Source organism: Takifugu rubripes, unplaced genomic scaffold, assembly GCF_901000725.2.
Source record: "Takifugu rubripes unplaced genomic scaffold, fTakRub1.2, whole genome shotgun sequence".
NCBI classification, from domain to species: domain Eukaryota; kingdom Metazoa; phylum Chordata; class Actinopteri; order Tetraodontiformes; family Tetraodontidae; genus Takifugu; species Takifugu rubripes.
Genome location: NW_021821636.1, coordinates 203,661 through 225,148, shown reverse-complemented (window position 1 = coordinate 225,148; position 21,488 = coordinate 203,661). Strand labels below are relative to the sequence as shown.

General features: G+C 43.5%; 1 protein-coding gene and 1 long non-coding RNA gene across 10 annotated transcripts in view; one reads left to right on the top strand and one right to left on the bottom strand.

Annotated features, from left to right (window-relative positions):
• The first annotated feature begins 3,029 nt into the window (after nucleotides 1-3,029).
• LOC115248452 (zinc-alpha-2-glycoprotein-like) overlaps nucleotides 3,030-21,488 on the top strand; it is a 37,068-nt gene continuing 18,609 nt past the window's right edge. For 2 of the 9 annotated variants that reach the window (XR_003887326.1, XR_003887327.1), the window contains exons 1-5: nucleotides 3,030-3,209; nucleotides 4,547-4,783; nucleotides 4,862-5,122; nucleotides 6,103-6,182; nucleotides 6,368-6,478. Coding sequence is in view for 4 of the 9 variants with exons in the window: in XM_029832209.1 (XP_029688069.1) it covers nucleotides 3,161-3,209; nucleotides 4,547-4,783; nucleotides 4,862-5,122; nucleotides 6,368-6,478; nucleotides 6,632-6,681 (708 nt within the window). In the remaining 5 variants the exon portion in view is untranslated. Of the gene's footprint in view, nucleotides 3,210-4,546; nucleotides 4,784-4,861; nucleotides 5,123-5,542; nucleotides 5,604-6,102; nucleotides 6,183-6,367; nucleotides 6,605-6,631; nucleotides 6,958-21,488 lie in introns of those variants that run through there. The other 7 variants (XM_029832210.1, XM_029832211.1, XR_003887328.1 and 4 more) reach the window with 6 other exon arrangements.
• On the bottom strand, nucleotides 9,945-10,422 carry LOC115248464 (uncharacterized). The gene is made up of 2 exons (XR_003887343.1): nucleotides 10,379-10,422; nucleotides 9,945-10,262 (listed from the first exon to the last, which is right to left on the bottom strand). It is a non-coding gene; the product is annotated as an uncharacterized lncRNA (long non-coding RNA).

Sequence of the window (21,488 nt, the reverse complement as noted above, 5' to 3'; positions counted from 1 at the left end):
TTTCTGAGGAAAGGAGAGTGTCAGGGTCAAAGGCAATTCCTTTAGCCAAAATGCTGAGACATGCCATTTCTGCTGAGTGTGCCCAAATGGCTCCTTGTATTGGTGCCACGCTTGCCAACCATTTGAGAAATAATTTGAATGAAAAATTCAGTGGCTTGGAAAAGGTGAACTCCCTGTCTGTGGCAACCATCTTGGATCCACGATTTAAAGAGGCTTTACTAATCAAAGCAATGCTCAGGCTGCTGTAGAAAGGCTGACACGAGAGTGTGCCAGTCTTATTGGTGGGCCGGCAGAAGATGTGCCACTGGAGACTGCAACAACATCTGCCAGTGCTAGTGAACAAAATTACAACTTGTGGGCTTTAATGGACAACTACAGTGGGATCTCTACTTACGAACGAACGTCTCTGCATGCGAATTTTTCAGGTTTCGAAGCGTCTCAACGGGAAAATATTTCCTCTGTTTATGAAGGAAATTTCAGGATACGAAGGTCAAAAATACGCTACCACGGACGTTAGCGAACGCAGACATGCTTGTAGCTGCTCTGCCATTGGCTATCGCCTAGCATCTTCCTGTCATCCCATTGGCCAGGAGGGACGTCAATCTGTACCAGTTTGTGTGTATCCCAGCATCGCCTTCGTCGTCTTCGGGATTTATTGTGGGTGTTCGTATGTTTGTCCATTAGATGGCGGTGTTACCACATGTGTTGACGTTCGTTGCAAGTAATGACGGCTAATGTAAGATTAGCCTGTAATAAAGTTCATTTTGTTCCTGGAGAAGCCTTGCACTGAATTCCTACATTTATTGAGCGGTAATCTAATTGTAACATGTATTTGTTACATGTTTTGATGCATTTTTATGATTTATAAAAAAAATTATGTCCGAATTTTTGGGGGCTTGGAACGGATTAGGGCATTTACATGGAAAACGCATCTCTTCTGTTTCTGTTTCACCATATGTTTCTGTCTTCTCTTAGAAGTTAGGCAAGGTAGACTCATTAGCAAATGAAATAAAGAACAGAGACATTTGCAGGATTGTTGTTTGTTCTACTGTTATCTCAGGAGCCAGTCAGGCAGGAGCCAGTCAGGCAGGGGGTGCCAAACACTCATTGTAAACAGGATATCAGGGGGGTTGATGATGATCACATTTGCATGTAGAATGGGATCTGGCCACCTGGGAAAACAATGGAGAAGAAGAACTCTACCAACACCAAAGGGACTGGAGGAAGAGGACGAGGACATCTCAGCAGGGGATCTGGAGTGGATTGCATGGACATTGTGAATTTGCATGTGTGTGACTATAAAGGACTGGGCCCAGGGATAGTTAGGTTGTCAGACTTCGTGCCCTGACGATTAACTCTGTTGTTGCTAGGGTTATGAACTGGCCCGGAGCTCTGTAATATTTGTGTCTGGAATTGGTTCTATTGTCAAATACATTTCGAAATTGGTACTTTTCTTCTCGAAGTCTTCATTCAACGAACACGCGGATCGGCAGCTACATACGGGAGGTATTGCGATCCAACAAGATCCAGAGGTATGCATGTTGATTACTGTTGAAACATCAGTTTTTTTATTCAGTCATTCATTGTCTTACTGTCTGTGTCATACATATTTGAAAGAACAAATTCTGACAAGATCCCTTGAAGTACTGGGTGGCACGAAAGCCTTTATATCCTATGCTGTGGAAACTTGCATGCAAGTATCTGTGCATCCCAGCATCATCTGTTCCCTGTGAAAGGATATTTTCCAAAGCTGGGGAGCTGGTCAGCCAGAAGAGGAGCAGACTGAAGCCTGCAACAGCAGGAAAAATGATATTTCTCAATAAAAACCTGTGAAGAGGGAATAACTTGTCTGCGTCTGTGAATAATTATTCCAAATCAAACATACAAGTCCCCAAATAACAAACTATTATCTTTAAAGGTTTTCCTTAAAAACACTTCACACACACAAAAACAATGTTTCTGAATTCCAACACTGATCATTTGCAAAGTAGGAAGGATCTCTAATCCTGTTAGGGACTTTGAGTATAGTTTTTAAATAAATCTTAAAGTGTTCAATAAACCCTTAACCAACACTGAACCCTTAATATAATTTGCATTTATTCTTTGGGTTAGTCTTGAATGTGTATTAGAGTAAGGAGGAGAGCGTCTGCCTATTTTATTGTAACACACACGCACACACGCGCGCGCGCACACACACACACACACGGGGTAACACAGAGAGAGAATAACAACAGCAGCTTTTAAAGCCAAATGAAGTCAATCTTACAACAAAATTTGCTTTAGAGACAGAGAACATGAAATCCAAACTGCAGAGCTCTTTTAGATCTCCCCTCTTGTAGTGCTCCACTGTGCCTCTATGCATGATAGTCTGGAGTATTACACAGTGTCAGCTACAGTTCCCATCATCCATATGTTGTTTATAGTACCACGTCTATAATAAATGAAATATGATTATTACAATAATAAATATTACAATACTTTCCATGTAAAGTAAAGTAGACCCATACACATTGTTTTGTTGTTATTTTATTCAATTTTTGTTATTTTGTTTGTTTCAATGCAGATGGAAAAACACTTGGTGGAAGACACATCCTCCATGCAAGTGTTGACTGGACATTTTTGAAAGTTTTCACCTCAGTTTTGCTTCCAGTTTTCTTTTTAACATGCATAACATCACTGTTGCTCAAAGGTAAGTCTCACTATTTTTGTTGTAGCCTTAAAATGAGTCCAAAACAGTTTTGTTGCTAAAATAGCAATAAAACACCATTGCTGTCTGTCAAGAATACAAGAAGAAAGAGCAGGTCCCACGAGACCAAGACACAAATCATGTTGCTAGAAATTGAACATTTTAAATCCGGTTATCAGGAGTTTATGTGCTAAAATTCCAAACTGTCCGAAGGCGGTGTCAGTGAATCACGTGTTTGGACCCAGACGTCACCTTGGCCTGGCGGGTATTTGATTGGTGCTGAACAAAGGCTGCACTCACAAGGCGGGGTCCAGCGCTCTTATTGGACCGTTCAAAAAAAAACCCCGCGACACTCCTCTAGTTTTAGACGCGCTTTTAAGAGAATCGGTCTTTATCACAAAGAACCCTCGTCATGGTTCTTCCAGACTGTTTCAGATGAGGACAACAAGTGTTTAGCGACCTTCATTTAGGAAGATGAACATTTGTCTTCTGTTTTGGATCCTTCTCCCAGCAGCAGAATGCGGTAAGTTGAGGAAACTTTCTTTACACGCCCGTTCTGAGCGCTGTGTTGCGCTTTTGTCAGGTAGAAATAGACAAACAATCAATCAGCTCTCTGTGTAGATGCTCTTCTCCCACATTTGGTCTTGTTCCTCTCAGATGCCCCCAAAGACTCACAATCTCACATGACTCCTTTAGGCAGCCAACACCTTTTAGAGCAACATGCAAAGAACACACAATGATTCTGATTAAAACAACTCTCCCCAAACTCTTGTATGAATATATAATAATCAAAATGACGTGACTGATTGGACACCTCAACTGGTCGGTGATACTGCCATCGACTTTAAAGACCATTCAAAAACGCCCTTTGTTTTTGTTTAGCTCTGCAATAAAAACATCAATAGCGAATAATGCACCAGGAAGCTGGTGAAATACTTGAAGATATTTGGGCAGTGACACTATTCTAAACGAAAACATGGCCAAATGAACGTGGAAATTTCAGTGCTTCCGTTTCCAGTGCGTGGTGCTGTTCCTGACTGAGCCGTTAGGGGGCGCAGCAGTAGTGCACACTGGGACTTCCGGTTGATGCATCATCAGCTAAAGTACCTCTGCCCTGTGTGTGTGTGTGTTTTAATATTTATTTAATATTTTAATATCAAAAGCATATGCATGAAAGTTGCAGGTAACTGTCCAAACACAGATGTATTTTTTAGTTGTTGACTATCTGAGGATTTGCTTTGATTTTGATGCCTGCACACAGAGTACGAAGAGAGTGGAGATTAAACCTCTTTTCTTATTTGTGCCTGTTCAGGTGCTGTAGTAAACCTTGTTTATATTCAGTTTATGAGGAATCTATTATGATATTTTGGGTTATTGTTGGGTCTTTTGACCTGTTTCTCATCCTGCTGCTCCATGTTTCCTTCACAGCTTGTGGAAAGAGGCTGTTTTTCATTCTGGTTGTTTGTTTTTAGTGGTGTTTTGTCCAGTTGAGTGTTTGTGAAGAGGGATTATAGTAGGGGAACGAGGAAGCAGCCCTGAGGAGTTCTGGTGATCAGGATGAGAGGAGATGAGATGTGGGTTTTTATCCTGACATGTGGTGGTCTGGCTCAAAGAGGATCAATGATGATGATCAAAGAGATATTTTAGCTTTTTTTGATACCGTCCACCAATTTGAGCAGATACGACTCACAGCTTAAGGTTTAAAATAATTAACCATAATATTAAACTGTCTACATCTTTCAATATTAATTTGACAAGACCTGAGATTGGGATCAATTTATAACATGATTATTTTTGTCAGAACCGCTGATCCCACTGTGAGGGTCCAGAGTTTTGACTCCATTTGTTTGTGTGTTTCAGGTTCCCATTCTCTTGAGTTCTTGTCTACAGGACGTGTTCAGCCTGGATCTGGGCTCCATTTTGAACAAGTTACAGAGTTTGATGGAGTTGTGATCTCTCACTGTGACAGTGGGACACAACAAGAACACTTCAAACCCGTCCTGGAATCCCACAACTTAACTGGGACCTGCAGAGCAGCATGTTATGATGTTTTTGATGCTCTCAAAGCGATTTCTAAATTCATCAATCACACACGGAGTAAGTTTGTAGCACATTTGCATTATAACGTGTTTATTTTGGTGAAAATGAACATTTTACATAAAATAATCCTTGTAGATGTTCAGCGGCGGCGTGGCTGCATCACGTCAGACAAGAGGCTTGAATCTGCTTTTGACAACTGGGCAGTGAATGGAGAGGGTTTCATTCAGTTTGATGCTGGAGCTCAGAAATGGAAAGCCCTGTCTCCTTCTGCAGAAATGATTAAAGATTCGTGGAACGGCTATGAGGCTCGGAACCATTTGTTTGGACAATTCATCAGGAGATACTGTCTAGAAATGATCCATCAGATCAAATTAAAAGAAACGGAAAAAAGAACAGGTGAATAAACACACACATATATTTGTACTTGTATCTTTGTGAGGACTTACACAGATTCATGAAATACCTGTTTTTTTTCGACATAGCATGTAAAATCTAACAACCACACAGATTTGGCTCATTGGACATAATTCAGGAATTAACCTGAACACATACAAAAGTATCTTTTCTTCCCCTGGCTGGTCCCACCCTGATCATCACCTTTTCTATCCTCCTGCAGATCTCCGTGTGTTTGCCAACCCTGTTAACAGAACCAAGGCATTGCTGAAGTGCCACGTCACAAGTACTGACAAATCAGTGCGTTCAGTGTCTCTGACTGAAGACGGGGCCCCCAAGGCAAACTGGATCACTGTAACTGGCCCGTTGCCTTCTGGGGATGGATCAGTGATCCTCATCCTGACAGCTGAGGTCCCCCTGATCCACACCAACATCTATGGCTGTGTTGTCCAAACAGAAGACAGAACCATCACTGTCATGTGGGGTGAGAACTTTACATTTACATGCTGCTGCATGATTGTTATTGAGTCGTGATCCAGGCTGCACACAGGCCAGTGGGATCTTATTGTTGCTGGGGGGGTTCTGGTGTGTTGGGTACTCTGGTAAAAGTCCCTCATGAAGAAGCTCTGAAACGTTCCTGGTGATTCTCTGGTCTTCCTCTGTCTGAAAGCAGACCTTTGGATCTTTTCTGGCTGAGATTACAGCAGTGTTGGTCATTAACTCTGTCAGAAACGGCTGTTTCGACACTGTTAAAACTTATTTGAGACTTATTTTTTTGTCTCTCCACAAGGTTTTTTTTTTTTTTTTGGGCCCATTTAATTAACAACATTCAACGTGCTTCACATGTTTCCAGAAAGAAACGAGCTACTACAGAGTTACAGTTTGGTTCAGGCAGTGGAATGCATAGAATCACCCTCTGCCAGCAGGGGGCGCTGCAGCAGCTCAGCACCCACCTTTCTATCGTCTTGGCACAGAATTATCAGTGCGCAACGTTGAGCTTCAGTCTGTGTCCAGGCCTCAGACAACTGTCGGCATGTCACGTTGGTCCAGACAGTTAATAAATGTAACAGTTGAAATCCTCTAAATAGAGTCAGTTACACTTTCTGTTATTCAGAGCACAGCTTTCAAAATATTAAAAATAAGTTAATTACAATAACACACATGACGACATGCTGCATAGAGTAAAGTATGGCCAGTTTGGTGATTACAATAATCATGTTTTTGTTGTTTATACTCTTTTATGAGCAGATGGAAACACACTTGATGGACGACACATCCTTTACATCCAGATGACGCTTTGGAGAATTATCGGCATCATCTTTACAGTTTGTTGTTTAATCTCCGTAATGACTCTTTTGTGTAAGTCTCACTTCTTTGATTGTAACTTTCAAGTCAGTCTGTGAGCTGATATTTTACTATTGTGGCCCTGCATTAATAGAATGGTAATGATGTTTCTTGTGAAATACACCTGTCAGCATCTATTAATTGTTCCTTCATTTTATTTCTTCATAGTCACAAGAGAGGAAAAAGTGATGAGGAAACTTTTCTCACGAGTCCATTGAAGAATAACTGGGGGAAGATGGATTTTATCCACGGAGGACTTGAGCAGAGACGACATCAATGATCCAGGATGTTTTACTCTTCATGCTGAAAGTGCACGTCTATAAAGTCACATGTGCTGTAATATTTGGACTGTGTTGTCATCCAGTAGCAGAGCTTTGGCATTTAGCTACCAGGCCCCCCTGCTATGGAACCAGCTCCCTGTCCAGGTACGGGAGGCTCCATCGCTACTTTTAAGATCAGACTTAAAACCTTCCTTTTTGAAAAAGCTTATTGTTACTAATTCTGCAGTTCCAGTTACTATCATAGACAGACAAATTTTCATACTTAGAGGGTCGTCGTCTAATCATTAGGTCACATCTTAGCTGTGCTGCTATAGGCCAAGGCTGCCGGGGTCCGGAAACATGATCACCTGACAGGCCTCTGTCACCCCACTGGGTCATGGTTTCCTCTCCTCTCCTCTCCTCTCCTCTCCTCTCCTCCTCATCAAGCAGACTAGTTATGCTGATTCTTGTGTAGTTTTTCTGCTCCCCCCCCACTATTCATTTACAGGTATTGCCGCCTTCGGAGCTGTGTGATGACCTCCGGCCCCGCTGACCCGTTGTATAGTGTATTTTTGTGTGTGTTTCTGAGCCTCTCCCCTCCCCTCCTCTTCTCCTCCCCCCCTCCCCCCCTCCTCTCTCTCTACCCAGCCCCCCATCAGCAGGAGGGTCCCCCTACATGACCCTGGTCCTGCTCAAGGTTTCTTCCTGTTAAAGGGGAGTTTTTCCTTGCCACTGTTGCTTGTCTGGGGTCAGGCCCTGGGATTCTGGAAAGTGCCTTTAAACAATTTTGATTGTAAAAGACGCTATATAAATAAAGATTGATTTGATTTATGCTGCTGACACGGGTCTAACCTTCACTGACTGTCATCTGTTTTAAGAAGCCAAACTATGGAAAGCTTGAGCACTTTGACCCGTCTTATGTTATGAAGTTCTTCCTAGAAGAATTTAACAAATTCATGTGAAACTGGTCCACTAATCTTGTGTGTAAAATAATAAACTGTTTAACAGTGTTTGTAAAATAACTTGCAGAACTTGATGTGTGAAATCATTAAGAGTTTCGCTTTTTTTCATTATTAAATGTTTGTAAATATTGTATGTTTTTACTTCCTGCAATAAATGAGTTTTATTTTTGTTAAGAGCCTGTGTGATAATGTTTATTTTCATTTACATGAGGGAATGTCTGATTAGGTGAGGTGGCTAACATTGTCTCATCACAGCAACAAGGTTGTGGGTTCCAATCCCCTGGGATCGCAGCTTTATCAGTGCAGTTTGGAAGTTCTCCCAGGATGTTTCACGAAATGACCACTGACTCTTTTAGTTCATTTGTGTTTTACCCATTTTGAAAATAAACAAACAACTTTAATTTGGCCAGGTTTAGTTACATATTTGGTCTCATATTTTAGTCTTTTTCTGGTCATTAAAGTACCGGTAATGTCCTGCTGAAACACCAGTACTTTTCATACAAAGAGAATCCACACAGAAACCTCTGAATGTAGAAGGTTTAGGGCAGAACACTGGCTGAACAGGTTCAGGGACACTGTTCTGTCATCTGTCGCCTGCAGAAATTATTAAAGATTTGTGGAACAACCGTGAGGCTCAGAACCATTTGTTGGGACACTTCATCAAGGAACACTGTGCAGAAATTATCCAACAGATCAAATTAAGAAGTTGAGAAAAGAACAGGTCAACACACACACACACACACACACACACACACACACACACACACACACACACACACACACACACACACACACACACACGTGGGGTAACAGAGAATAACAACAGCAGCTTGTAAAGCCAAATGAAGCTACATCCTGTTTCGTTGTCATGGTGACCTCCTGTCAGTGTTGAATGTGCTGATGGAGCTCAGATGAGGACAGAAGCAGTTCAGTCTGGTAAAGGTAGCTGAAGGAGCCTGGTGTTGGTTATGAGCTAAAACTATGTTGAGAGGAAGAGTGAGCTGCTCATCACTGCTGGTTCCCTGTTCAAAGAGTGACAACAGACAACCCTGATCATCACCTTTTCTGACCTTGGAATGGTCAAAGTCTCATCACAAACAGGCAAAAGTAAAAAAAAAAAATATCCCTGAATTACAGGAACACGTGGATATTATTTGTGTACAAGAGGCATGACTCAAACCAAATTTGGGTTTATTAAGTTGAAAGATATTTTGGTGTGGAGATTTTAATGCACATGGGGGGATATCAGGAAGACTCAAAGTAATGGAAGACATGTTAGATGACAAAGGCATGCTTGAATACTGGTTTGGCCGTGAGGGTGAAAGTGGCAAAGGGCACCGAGCCATCAAGAGATCACACATCGGCATCACAGGTTTTAACATGGAAAAGCAACTGGGAAGTGTTGAGAAGCAGCACAGTGGGTAGAGACCGTCATCCAATAGGTCTAGAAACTGAAAGCGTTAGGGGTCGGAACAAAGGAGGAGGAAGATGGAAATGTGAGGGAGCAAATGGATACGTTCAGAATATTTGCTGGGGCAAACTAAGGGCAGTTGGTGTAAACCAGAACTGAATAATGAAATATGTCAATTTATAATTGAAGCAGCAAATGCAACTATTCCAAGAAGTAAATAAAATAAATTTTAAAAATGAAAAAAAACCCCTTAAACTCAAGACTTTAATAAATTATAAGGAACAGCAGACAGCAGCTCGTTTTAGGAGCAGCAGACACACACAGGACCGAGTAGATTGACCAGACTAAACTTTACTGAAAAGGTGGCAGCAGAATCCCTCAAAGAACCAGAGCTAATAAAGTCTTTGTCAGAGTAGGCTGGGTGGCACGAACAGACATCTGAATGGGCGATCACAGAGGGCTGCACCACAAAGGGTGGATATAGAGGACCAGAAGGTGGCAGCTACAATATAGATGCCAACTGTGGAAGTGGAAGAACAGCAACACCAACAAGACGAAGCCTGGTAGATTTGTCTGGTTCCGATCAGGACAAAAAGTAATGATGGGCAAATTAAGCTTTTGTGAATTCCCGAACCACTTGTAATGATTACTAGTAATGAAACTGCAGTTCTAGCGCCCTCTACTGGCGACCCGCGAGCCTTGCACTGCAGGGTTGGAGCCGCTATTGGTGACCGGGAGGCGCACACGTGAGCTTTATTTTGTTAAGGAGAAAATGCTGGTAAAATATGCCATAGCTTGGGTATTCTTGTGTAACTGTGGACTCGAGGTTTTTATTGAGGTACGTTATCTTTTCCACAGTATTGGGATTTAACCAGATTCTTTTTTGCTCACAATTTCTCCACATTTGGAGAATATTCTTCTGCAGGGTACAGTAGATGCTGGCATGCATAGAAATCTTTTGGCCCGCTTGAAAAGGTTGGTGTAACGATGTCTGATTTAGCCAGTAGGCGAGTGGGTCCTCTGACCTGGCCAGAGGTGGGCTGCTCATGCACCGCTGCCCATCTACCGTCGCATCTGCCATAGCATTCCCAGCCCTTCTTGCATCTGAGGCGTCTCGGTCCAGCGTTCCCCAAAGGTTAATATCTGGAACACACCGGGCACCGGACCTGTCCAAAAAGTAATTTACAAATAGACAAACAGCGACTCATTTGGATGGAAGCTACACCATAGCTATAGTAAGTTACTGTTGGATATGAATCACGTGTTTGGATCGAGACGTTACCTTGGCCTGGCGCAGCGCTTCTCAAATAGTGGGGCTGCGATGCCAGGGGGGGCGCGTGTGACCCCGGAGAACATGTTTATTTTTTTTCCGTACTGGAATAAAGTGTAATTGCACATCCCGCGCGCACACACCACAGAGCAAGAGATAGGAAGCGCAGTGAACAAACCACCAAAAGACAGCATGAAAAAATACTTAACAGTGATGAAAAGAAAGGCGGAGAGAGACGGAGATAATGAGACATACGAAAGTCTCCCGAAAGCTAAGACGAGGAAATCTGACGAAGCATTTATAGCGCTTGGCTTCACTGCGACTACGGTGGGAGACGAGGAAAGACCGGTGTGTTTACTGTGTCTAAAAATGTTGGCAGGACAGCATGAAGCCAAATAAATGAAGGCGTCACTTAAAGACATTACACCCCAGTCACGCTGATCAGCCGCTTGAGTTTTTTCGGCAAAAACGTGCCGAATATTGGCAACAATTATCCCGCTTTGGTCTATATGTGGCGTGGGCCCAGACGGGGCTCGGTATATCTCTTTCCTAAGTTGACAACGCCACCCCAGGAATTCCACCTGGAGAATTATCAAGGCCGCACAAGTGTTTCTAATGAGGGTAAGAGACTGGTCCAGTGTGCCAAATTAATACCTTTATTTCTGGATATCCACTAACAACAATTGCTAAAATACTCTCACACACCCATTCAAATTCATATTCGAGATTTTACAATTATCCTTAAAACACCTGCACCCCACAGGGTAGGATCGGCACCACTTAGAAAATAACAGAAAAACGGACACAATAGAACCCAAATAAACATACAAAAATAACCCACACAGCACATGTGAGGGTGATGTTTGGTCACCCGCGCTGTTCGTTCACTAGACTCAGATCAACCACACAAACAGGAGGCCTTGCAAGGGAGAACTGACGAGCAGTTCAAGCTTCCTCTCTCAACTCCGCCCGTCTGCTGCTCGCTCTCTTTTATTTGGTGCACACAACATTTATGTCAATCTGACCTCATGATTCCTTCTCCGACTTCCTCGTGTCCTTGAACAAGGTACCCAGCACTGAGAGGTACATAACAGCTTCAATACTTGGTTCAAACACTCATACATTCCTTTTGATTAAACATTCTAAATCTACTTACTATACTTTCTATAGCATTGAAACGATAATAGTAATAACAACAATAATTCTTCTCACATTTCCCTCCTGTTTATCGTTAAATGCGTCTAGATTCTCATTGTCAGTATTACATCTTTTCATTTCATGAAATTTAAATGCATTACGTCATTTTCCTAGAAACACATTTCTTACATTGAGTTCAACATGTGTACAGCTTAAGACATCTTAAACATTTCATTTACATCTTGCATCACATTTGTCCATTCTTCTTCTGATTCCTCTTCATCGTTGTCCAGTAGAAATCGTTCTTCCACCTGCAGCAAAGTACTAGTAACAGCTGATCCCACAAGCCGGCCAGTGCAACCCCGAACAAGAGGTACTACACAGCAAGCTAGTATGGCTAATACTAGCAGCACTATCCCTATCATCATTCCTATCTTGAACAACAGTTCCCTCCACCTTGACAACATCCCTGTAAGCCAGTCTGGTGGGGGACTACCATCATCAATCATAGCTTTCTGTAGTTTAGTCAAATTTTTCAATGCGCTATCAGGTGACCGTCCGCATCATTCTCTGGGATGAACGTACAACAGTAATCTCCTACCATTGCACACACTCCTCCCTGGGGGGCAACTGTGGTGCGGATCTAGCATTAGCAGCATAAATGACTGTGATCCTTGAGATGTACTGGAGCACACACACTCCTGACCAGTTTGCTGGTAGGTCTGCATACGCATTGTGTCCACATAACCACCATCCCTTATCCACTAATTGCGTGCCTTTGTCTCCTGGCGCGAAAGCGGGATAGTTACATACAGTTATAACCTTCTGGACACCTGTGTTGAATGATTCTGTGTCCGAGCTGTGAAATTAGCATAGCGCCACCATGTATTCAAACTGTAAGTGTGTGAGGACTCTGGATCTTGTTCTAACCATGAATGTCCTAACTGGCTAACTACGGTGCATTTAGCGCGCGCGTAGCTCTCATCCTGTCTCAGAGCATCTTTCTGTCCCTGATTACCTCCCTCCTGTCGGAAGTTCCAAAGACCAAGACTCACGAGTCCTGCCGTCACAGCACTCACCACAATTAGGAAGAACAACTTCATTTCCTTTTAGATCCTCTTCACAGGTTCCGACGGGGTTCAGCCGTTGCTGGACCTATACAGGCCGTCAGCCGTTTACGGAGAGTCCGCCACTGCTCCCTCGCCTTCACCTGGAAGAATTCTGTTTCTTACAATGGGAAAGGTGTATCCCCGACAGTTTCCCGTCCACTTGAACTGCAGTCTTTGTGGTCAGCTGTACTTGATAAGGACCTTCCCATCTAGGCGTGTTCCACCTCTACCACACAAACTTCTTCACCCACACGTAGTCGCCCGGTTGAATGGGTTCCTGGGGGGTGGAATCTGTGGAAGACACAGGACTAGGCAGAACATTTACTGTATTCACACATCGGTTAAGTAACACTTTTCAGATAATCTGCTATTGTTTCCTCAACATGTTTTAGCTCATTTGTTGTTGCAAAGTATGGTAGGCAATAAGGCCGCCCATATAATGCTTCAAAGGGTGTGATGCCTGTTTTCTTGTGTGGTGTTATGTGCACCCATAATTTCACCAGGTCGAGACAAAACATCCAGTTCTTTCCTGTCTCGTCCATACATTTCTTCAGTATGTTCTTAATAGTACCGTTGACTCTTTCAACCAACCCTGCACTCTGAGGGTGGTATGCGCAGTGATTCTTCAAATCAATGCCCAAAGTTACTCCTACAGTTTTCACTCTCATTTACAAAATGGCTTCCATTGTCGCTCCAGATGACCTTCGGGATGCCAAACCTGGGAATGATTTCTCTGCATAAAACTTTTGCCACCGTCAGTGCATCTGCTTTTGCTGTGGGGAAAATTTCTACCCACCTAGTGAATCCATCTAACACTACTAGACAATATTGTTTACCTTCACATGGTGTTAGCTGAATAAAATCTAGAAAAACTGAAATGGATGATTTGGTAATGGTGTAGTGCCTGCAGGGGCCTTAAGGGCTCCCTGTGGGCTGTGTTTTACACAAATAGCACATTGTGAACAAAATTTTTTTGAGTATGTATGAAGTCCTATAGTATAATAATGTTCATTAACCATCTGTACCATCCCTCCTGTTGAGACATGGCATGGCCCATGGCTCACTAATGCTGCCCATTTATGCATATTCCGGGGAAGGATTGGCTTGTTTCCTATGGTTAACAGTCCTTTATCATCCAGTTTGGCTCCTCGCTTCTTCCACGTGGCCTTTTCTTTTTCTGGAGCACTTTGTTGCATTTCTTTTAGAATATCATTATCTGCAGGTTCTAAGCTAAATGATTCTTCCTCATCATTATCAAGAGGTGTGTTATTTGCTGCAGCCTTTGCAGCTCTGTCAGCAAAGGCATTGCCTTGTGAGACTGCGTCTGTGTTGTTAGTGTGTGCAGTGCATTTACATACAGCTATTTTACGTGGCTGCTGTACTGCTGCCAATAACTTTAACAGTTCTGCATGCATGACCGGTTTGCCGGTCGACGTTTTCATCCCTCTTAAATTCCATTGTTGAGCAAACACAAACAGCGTAGAAAAAGCATATTGACTATCTGTATAAATGGTAACATCTTGTCCTTTGCTTAGTTCACAGGCACGTGTGAGTGCGACGAGTTCTGCAGCTTGAGCAGAATAGGAGTAGGGGGAAGTGGTTTTGCCTCCACCAACGCGGTTGCTGTAACCACTGCATAGGCAGTTCTAGTGCGTCCACAGTCATCCTTTCTCGATGATCCATCCACAAATAGTGTCTGTCCTGTAGTCAACGCGACATCACTGAGATCTTCTGCGGTGGGTAGCAGCGTCGCTGGGTTTAAGGTTGTGCAGCGACGAATCATCAGATTCGGCTGAGACAGCAACACTGCCATGCAGGAAAGATGACGTGCTGGCGACAGGAACGCTATCTTACTTTGTAGCAGCAGTATTGACACTGCATGTGGAACTAGCAAAGTTAGCTCATGGTATAGCACCACTCCTGCGGAGGCTTTTACTGCCTCAGACGCTGCCACCACTGCTTTAACGCATGGCAGGAGTGCACAAGCTACAGGATCTAGCTTGTGGGAGTAGTAGGCCACTGGCTGCCTCTTATCTCCGTGCTTCTGCAACAAAACTGAAGTCATAAAATCACCTTTGCAATCTACGACCTGCTCAAAAGGCTTCTGATAGTCTGGCAGCTTTAACACTCCAGCACCTACAAAGGGCCTGTTTTATGTACATAAATGCTTCTTCAGCTTCAGGGGTCCAAGTTAACACATCAGTCATTGCTAAGGGATTATCATACATCAATGCTTGTAAAGGGGCAGTTATTTTCGCATAATCTAAGATCCATGATCTGCAAAAATTCACAAGTCCTAAGAATGACATCATCTGCTTCTCTTACCCACAGATTAACCACTCTCTACAGACCACATCCCTTCGGCTGTACGAATCATCAACTGAAGCCGCGAGATAAGATCTCTTCCTAACAGATTTACGGGACATGTGGTGGAGATCACGAAAGGGGCGTTAAGTGTGATTCCACTTACAGGGTCACAAACATCTACAGGAACTGACACTTTCTTTAGTTATGAGACCATTTGCTGATCTCACAAAAATCTGTGTAGAAGTTGGCTTTAGAGCTATTGGATCTCTAATTACTGATTTACCTGCACCCGTGTCTACTAAAAATGTTAATTACCCAACACTGTCAGTTGTATTTCTGGTTTGCCTTCACCAAACAGGAAGATGGTTTCTAAGTCTAACACATCTTCTAAGTCTTCTTTTTCAAATTTTGTGCCCTGATTTGTTTTAATTTTTGTGACATCTTTTTCCGGTTCTAGTCATTGTTGAGGTGGATTAGAACCTTGCTGCTGTCCTCTATTGTATCTCTGGTCACGTTTCTTTCTGCAATCACGTTCCCAGTGTCCATAATTTTTACAATAATGACACTGATCATTTTCACGGGAGTTGCCTCCTCCTCCCCTTCCGCCTCGGCCACGTCCGCGGCCTCGGCTTGGGAGAGGGTTGGCATTGAAAAACATGCCTGTTGATTGGTTCTTACTTTTGGCATTGTCTTTCAGCATGCATAGCATGTTGTTCATAGCGGTTTAGGTTACAAGTTCCGAAATCAACTAATTGTCTCTCTACCCAGGTTTTTATCTCTGATTTTGATCCCCATGTATAGCTTGCTTTAACTGCTGTTGGTAGGGACCTTCTGGTTCTTCTGCATACGGAATTCCACTATTTTTCCCGGAACACATCTTTCATTCTCATGCTATAGTCTTCAAAACTTGTCAGTCTTTTGTCTCGTGGCCGTAATGGCGCTGTAGTCAGCTCGTCTAGTAAAAACAGTTCGCATGCGCTCGTACAGTCGGTCGAGTCTGTCATTTAGTTCTTGGCTGCCAGGCTGCCATGGTTGTTGAGTGGCTGGATCCACTGGGACCCAATCTCCTCTAACAGTGCCCCATTTCTTGCCATTAACGCACATGAGGACTTGCTGTGTTTCAGTACCGTTAGTATGGTAACTTCTTTTAATTTTGTAATATTGCCTGGCCTGTCTAAGTTACCATCCCAATCGAACTTAGTCATCCACAGCTGAACATATGAGCATGAACCTGGATATTTGTCTTCCATGTGTTTACATGATGCTGGGATTTCGAAGTCAGCACCTTTTGTGGAATGTTGGTTGCCCATGTTTGCACTTTATTTTATCAGTTTTTATGTATTTGAGTGGAGACGCCTGATCTCCCGACTGAACAACCCTCAGTCCCTACAGGATATCTAGTTCAGTCCCCCTGCCGTGGCCTCATAGTCAATCGTTCTCGATCAGGAGAGTATACACCAGGCTTCTACCTCCGAGGAGGCGGGTGTATCTTGCCTCTGCTTCTCTCCCGATGACCAGGCAGGCAATACCGCGGTATTTTCTGTGTAGCGCTTTTCGTGTCTTATACTCACTCCGTTGTCTCTATGGTTTCTCTGAGTTGTTTTGGTGCCTTCTTCCCATCACTGGAGATGGTTGCCCTGGGAGGGACGAAGACCGGCCTTCCGTCAACTCGTGATGAAAGGTCTTTCGACTCGGGCGGGCGGACACACACACACACACACACACACACACACACAAAACCCAAAATAAAGGCAATCCTAGTCCTCCTAGAGGCGCAGTTCACTCACACACTCGCACTTTAGATTGGACCCCACACGATGATACCTCGCAGAGGTAGACAGGAGGGACAGTCGGGAGCATACGCGATAAACGCGATGCGGAGGGCAAAACAGCAGCCGGCCAACAGCAACGGGAGGAAAGCGCACGAGAGCCGGCACCTGTAACAATTTCTGTTAAAAGAGAAAGCAATTTTAAGTTGCTGACAATTCCCCATATGGTGAGGCTAAAAGCAGCCGCTACGTACCGTCAGGTGAGGGAAAGAAATCTCTAAACTGGAGACGCACACCGAGCCACCACAGCGTTCCCGCTAGCAGGGCCAAACAGCCGACGAACCAAAGACACCCACGGCTCCCAGCTCTGATGACAGCAGACCCAGGTGCGCATGGGATAGCACGGCCCGACCGCACAGCAATCAAATGAGGAGGACCAAGTAAACTGTGGCGTGGCACCCAAAAGCTCGACAACAAGAGCAGCCAGTGCAGCACAGTCTCCTTTTAAGGGGAACGCCACAGCTGCAACTGCCCCAACAATTAAGGTGATCGGCAGCGCATGAACTCCATGCTGCCACATATATTTCTTTCTTTTTTTGTTTTCTTTAATATTAATAAGGATACAATGTTATGCAGAGGTGTACTTATAACAATTTCATAGACAAATGATACTAATTATAGTCACGGCGGGGGGGCGCAAAATGTTTTCTTCTTCCTAGGGGGGGCGTAACAGAAAATAATTGAGAAGCACTGCGCCAGGACTGGGGATTAGGCTAATTGGAAACTCTAAATTGCCCGTAGGTGTCAGTGTGAGAGTGAATGGTTGTCTGTCTATATGTGTTAGCCCTGCGATTGACTGGCGTCCAGTCCAGGGTGTACCCTGCCTCCGCCCATTGTGCTGGGATAGGCTCCAGCCCCCCCGCGACCCTCAGTGGAGGAACAAGCGGTAGAAAATGAGTGAGTGAGTGCGCCGGGACTTTCCTGGTGCTCAGCGAAGGCTCCGCCCACATGGCGGTATCTACGTATACTGTATATTGAACCGCGACTGTCACGCGCATTTAAAACCCCCGCGACACTCGTCTAGTTTGAGACGCGCTTTTAAGAGAATCGGTCTTTATCACAAAGAACCCTCGTCATGGTTCTTCCAGACTGTTTCAGATGAGGACAACAAGTGTTTAGCGACCTTCATTTAGGAAGATGAACATTTGTCTTCTGTTTTGGATCCTGCTCCCAGCAGCAGAATGCGGTAAGTTGAGGAAACTTTCTTTACACGCACGTTCTGAGCGCTGTGTTGCTTTTCTCAGGTAGAAATAGACAAACAATCAATCAGCTCTCTGTGTAGATGCTCTTCTCCCACATTTGGTCTTGTTCCTCTCAGATGCCCCCAAAGACTCACAATCTCACATGACTCCTTTAGGCAGCCAACACCTTTTAGAGCAACATGCCAAACCAGGGGTGGCCAACCAGTCAGAGCCTAAGAGCCACATCATACACATGGGCACACATGAACATCACCTCATCCCTTCCTCACACACACACACACACACACACAGACCTCTGCTTAGCCAGATTTATTGTAAATGTCACACACCAACATGATAATTACAGAATTTGACTTCTACAGACCACGGGCCAGTCATTTTCAACAATGAACATTGTGTGCACTGCCTCTCTCTCTCTCTCTCACACACACACACACACACACTCTCTCTCTCTCTCTCAATTCAACTAAGTCCACAAACAAAAATATAATAATTTTAAAAAAAAAGTTCTCTTACTATGCATGTTGCTTAGTGGGACCTCTGGCATTCCTTGCTTTGAACAATCCTCTTGAAATCTGGCTTGTATTCACTTGTTGCTAGGCAGTTCTTTCACATGGGTGTCAGTCAGAACAGATCGATGCTTTGGTTTCACGTGTTTCAGGGTAGAAAACACAGACTCGCAGACGTATGTTGACCCAAATATTGACAGGATCTTAAGCGCAGCCCGTTTGACATTGGGGTATTTTTCCATTGGCACACTTTTCCAGAACTCAATGGCCCCTTCCCTTAAAGCAGGTTTCAGTCGGTGCTCCTCACAATGATCGATCATCTCCAACTCAGCTGCAGCCTCACCTGTTGCTAGCGGGGCTTTCCAACAGTGCGTCTCCACATTAAAAGGGGCAGCGAGGAATGCAATCGGTGCCCTTTTCAGTTGCAGATCGCGGAACCGAGTCACGAAGCTTTCGTGCATGTTTTCCTGCCATTTTGAAGGCGAACTTGACACTAATTGTTTACTCAAAAGATCTTGTCCCTACTGAGAAACTTTGCGGTATTTTCATCTGACGCGCATGCGCTTTTGGCGAAAGTAACGTATTGAACTCAAGCGAAGCGAACACGCACATTTAAAAAACACAAACCCAAACTTCAATATGAACGTTAGAGCCGCATGAAACCAGGCAAAGAGCCGCGGGTTGGCCAGGCCTGGACTAAACAAAGAGCAGACAATGATTCTGATTAAAACAACTCTCCCCAAACTCTTGCATGAATATATAATAATCAAAATGACGTGATTGACCTCAACTGGTCGGTGATACTGCCATCGACTTTTCAAGAACATTCAAAAACGCCCTTTGTTTTTGTTTAGCTCTGCAATAAAAACATCAATAGCGAATAAGGCACCAGGAAGCTGGTGAAATGCTTGAAGATATTTGGGCAGAGACACTATTCTAAACGCCAACATGGGCAACCGAACGTGGCTTGCACAGTGCTTTCGTTTACTTTCATTTCATTTTCATTACTTTCACAGAAGGCGCAGCAGTAGTGCACACTTAGACTTCCGGTTGATGCATCCGCTACTAACGTACCTCTGCCGTGTGTGTGTGTGTGTGTGTGTGTGTGTGTGTGTGTGTGTGTGTGTGTGTGTGTGTGTGTCTTCCGACACGTTAGGAAGTTTGTTTGTGGTTGTGAGAATCACGAGTTAACTGTCAGGGTCCGGATGTTTCATACTGCGCAAGTCAATCTGAAATGTATTTATGCCCAACAAGACCATTCAGCTGCAGCTACCTGGCTGAACTTTAACTAAAACCTGCAAACACACCGTTACCAGCCTGCTGAAAACAAATGCATGAACTAGCTGGTCAAGATATTGTTTAGTCAGGAATCCTTTAATTCTTGCAATATTTTTGGGTGTTTTTTGGGTGTTAGTCAGCTCATTTTGTTGTCCTCATGTAGTTGTTGGTCTCAAACTGTCTCAAACTACCAAGAATGATCTCCCAAGATATTGTTTAGTCAGGAATCCTTTAATTCTTGCAATATTTTTGGGTGTTTTTTGGGTGTTAGTCAGCTCATTTTGTTGTCCTCATGTAGTTGTTGGTCTCAAACTGTCTCAAACTACCAAGAATGATCTCCCAGGTAACTGTCCAAACACAGATGTATTTTTTAGTTGTTGACTATCTGAGGATTTGCTTTGATTTTGATGCCTGCACACAGAGTACGAAGAGAGTGGAGATTAAACCTCTTTTCTTATTGGTGCCTGTTCAGGTGCTGTAGTAAACCTTGTTTATGTTCAGTTTATGAGGAATCTATTATGATATTTTGGGTTATTGTTGGGTCTTTTGACCTGTTTCTCATCCTGCTGCTCCATGTTTCCTTCACAGCTTGTGGAATGAGGCTGTTTTTCATTCTGGTTGTTTGTTTTTAGTGGTGTTTTGTCCAGTTGAGTGTTTGTGAAGAGGGATTATAGTAGGGGAACGAGGAAGCAGCCCTGAGGAGTTCTGGTGATCAGGATGAGAGGAGATGAGATGTGGGTTTTTATCCTGACATGTGGTGGTCTGGCTCAGAGAGGATCAATGATGATGATCAAAGAGATATTTTTGCTTTTTTTGATACCGTCCACCAATTTGAGCAGATACGACTCACAGCTTAAGGTTTAAAATAATTAACCATAATATTAAACTGTCTACATCTTTCAATATTAATTTGACAAGACCTGAGATTGGGATCAATTTATAACATGATTATTTTTGTCAGAACCGCTGATCCAGAGGGTCCAGAGTTTTGACTCCATTTGTTTGTGTGTTTCAGGTTCCCATTCTCTTGAGTTCTTGTCTACAGGACGTGTTCAGCCTGGATCTGGGCCCCATTTTGAACAAGTTACAGAGTTTGATGGAGTTGTGATCTCTCACTGTGACAGTGGGACACAACAAGAACACTTCAAACCCGTCCTGGAATCCCACAACTTACCTGGGACCTGCAGACCAGCATGTTATGATGTTTTTGATGCTCTCAAAGCGATTTCTAAATTCATCAATCACACACGGAGTAAGTTTGTAGCACATTTGCTTTATAACGTGTTTATTTTGTTGAAGATGAACTGAACATTTTACATAAAACAATCCTTGTAGATGTTCAGCGGCGGCGTGGCTGCATCACGTCAGACGAGAGGCTCGAATCTGCTTTTGACAACTGGGCAGTGAATGGAGAGGGTTTCATTCAGTTTGATGCTGGAGCTCAGAAATGGAAAGCCCTGTCTCCTTCTGCAGAAATGATTAAAGATTCGTGGAACGGCTATGAGGCTCGGAACCATTTGTTTGGACAATTCATCAGGAGACACTGTCTAGAAATGATCCATCAGATCAAATTAAAAGAAACAGAAAAAAGAACAGGTGAATAAACACACACATACTGTATATTTTTACTTGTATCTTTGTGAGGACTTCAGATTCATGAAATACCTGTTTTTTACGACACAGCATGTAAAATCAAACAACCACACAGATTTGGCTCATTGGACATAATTCAGGAATTAACCTGAACACAT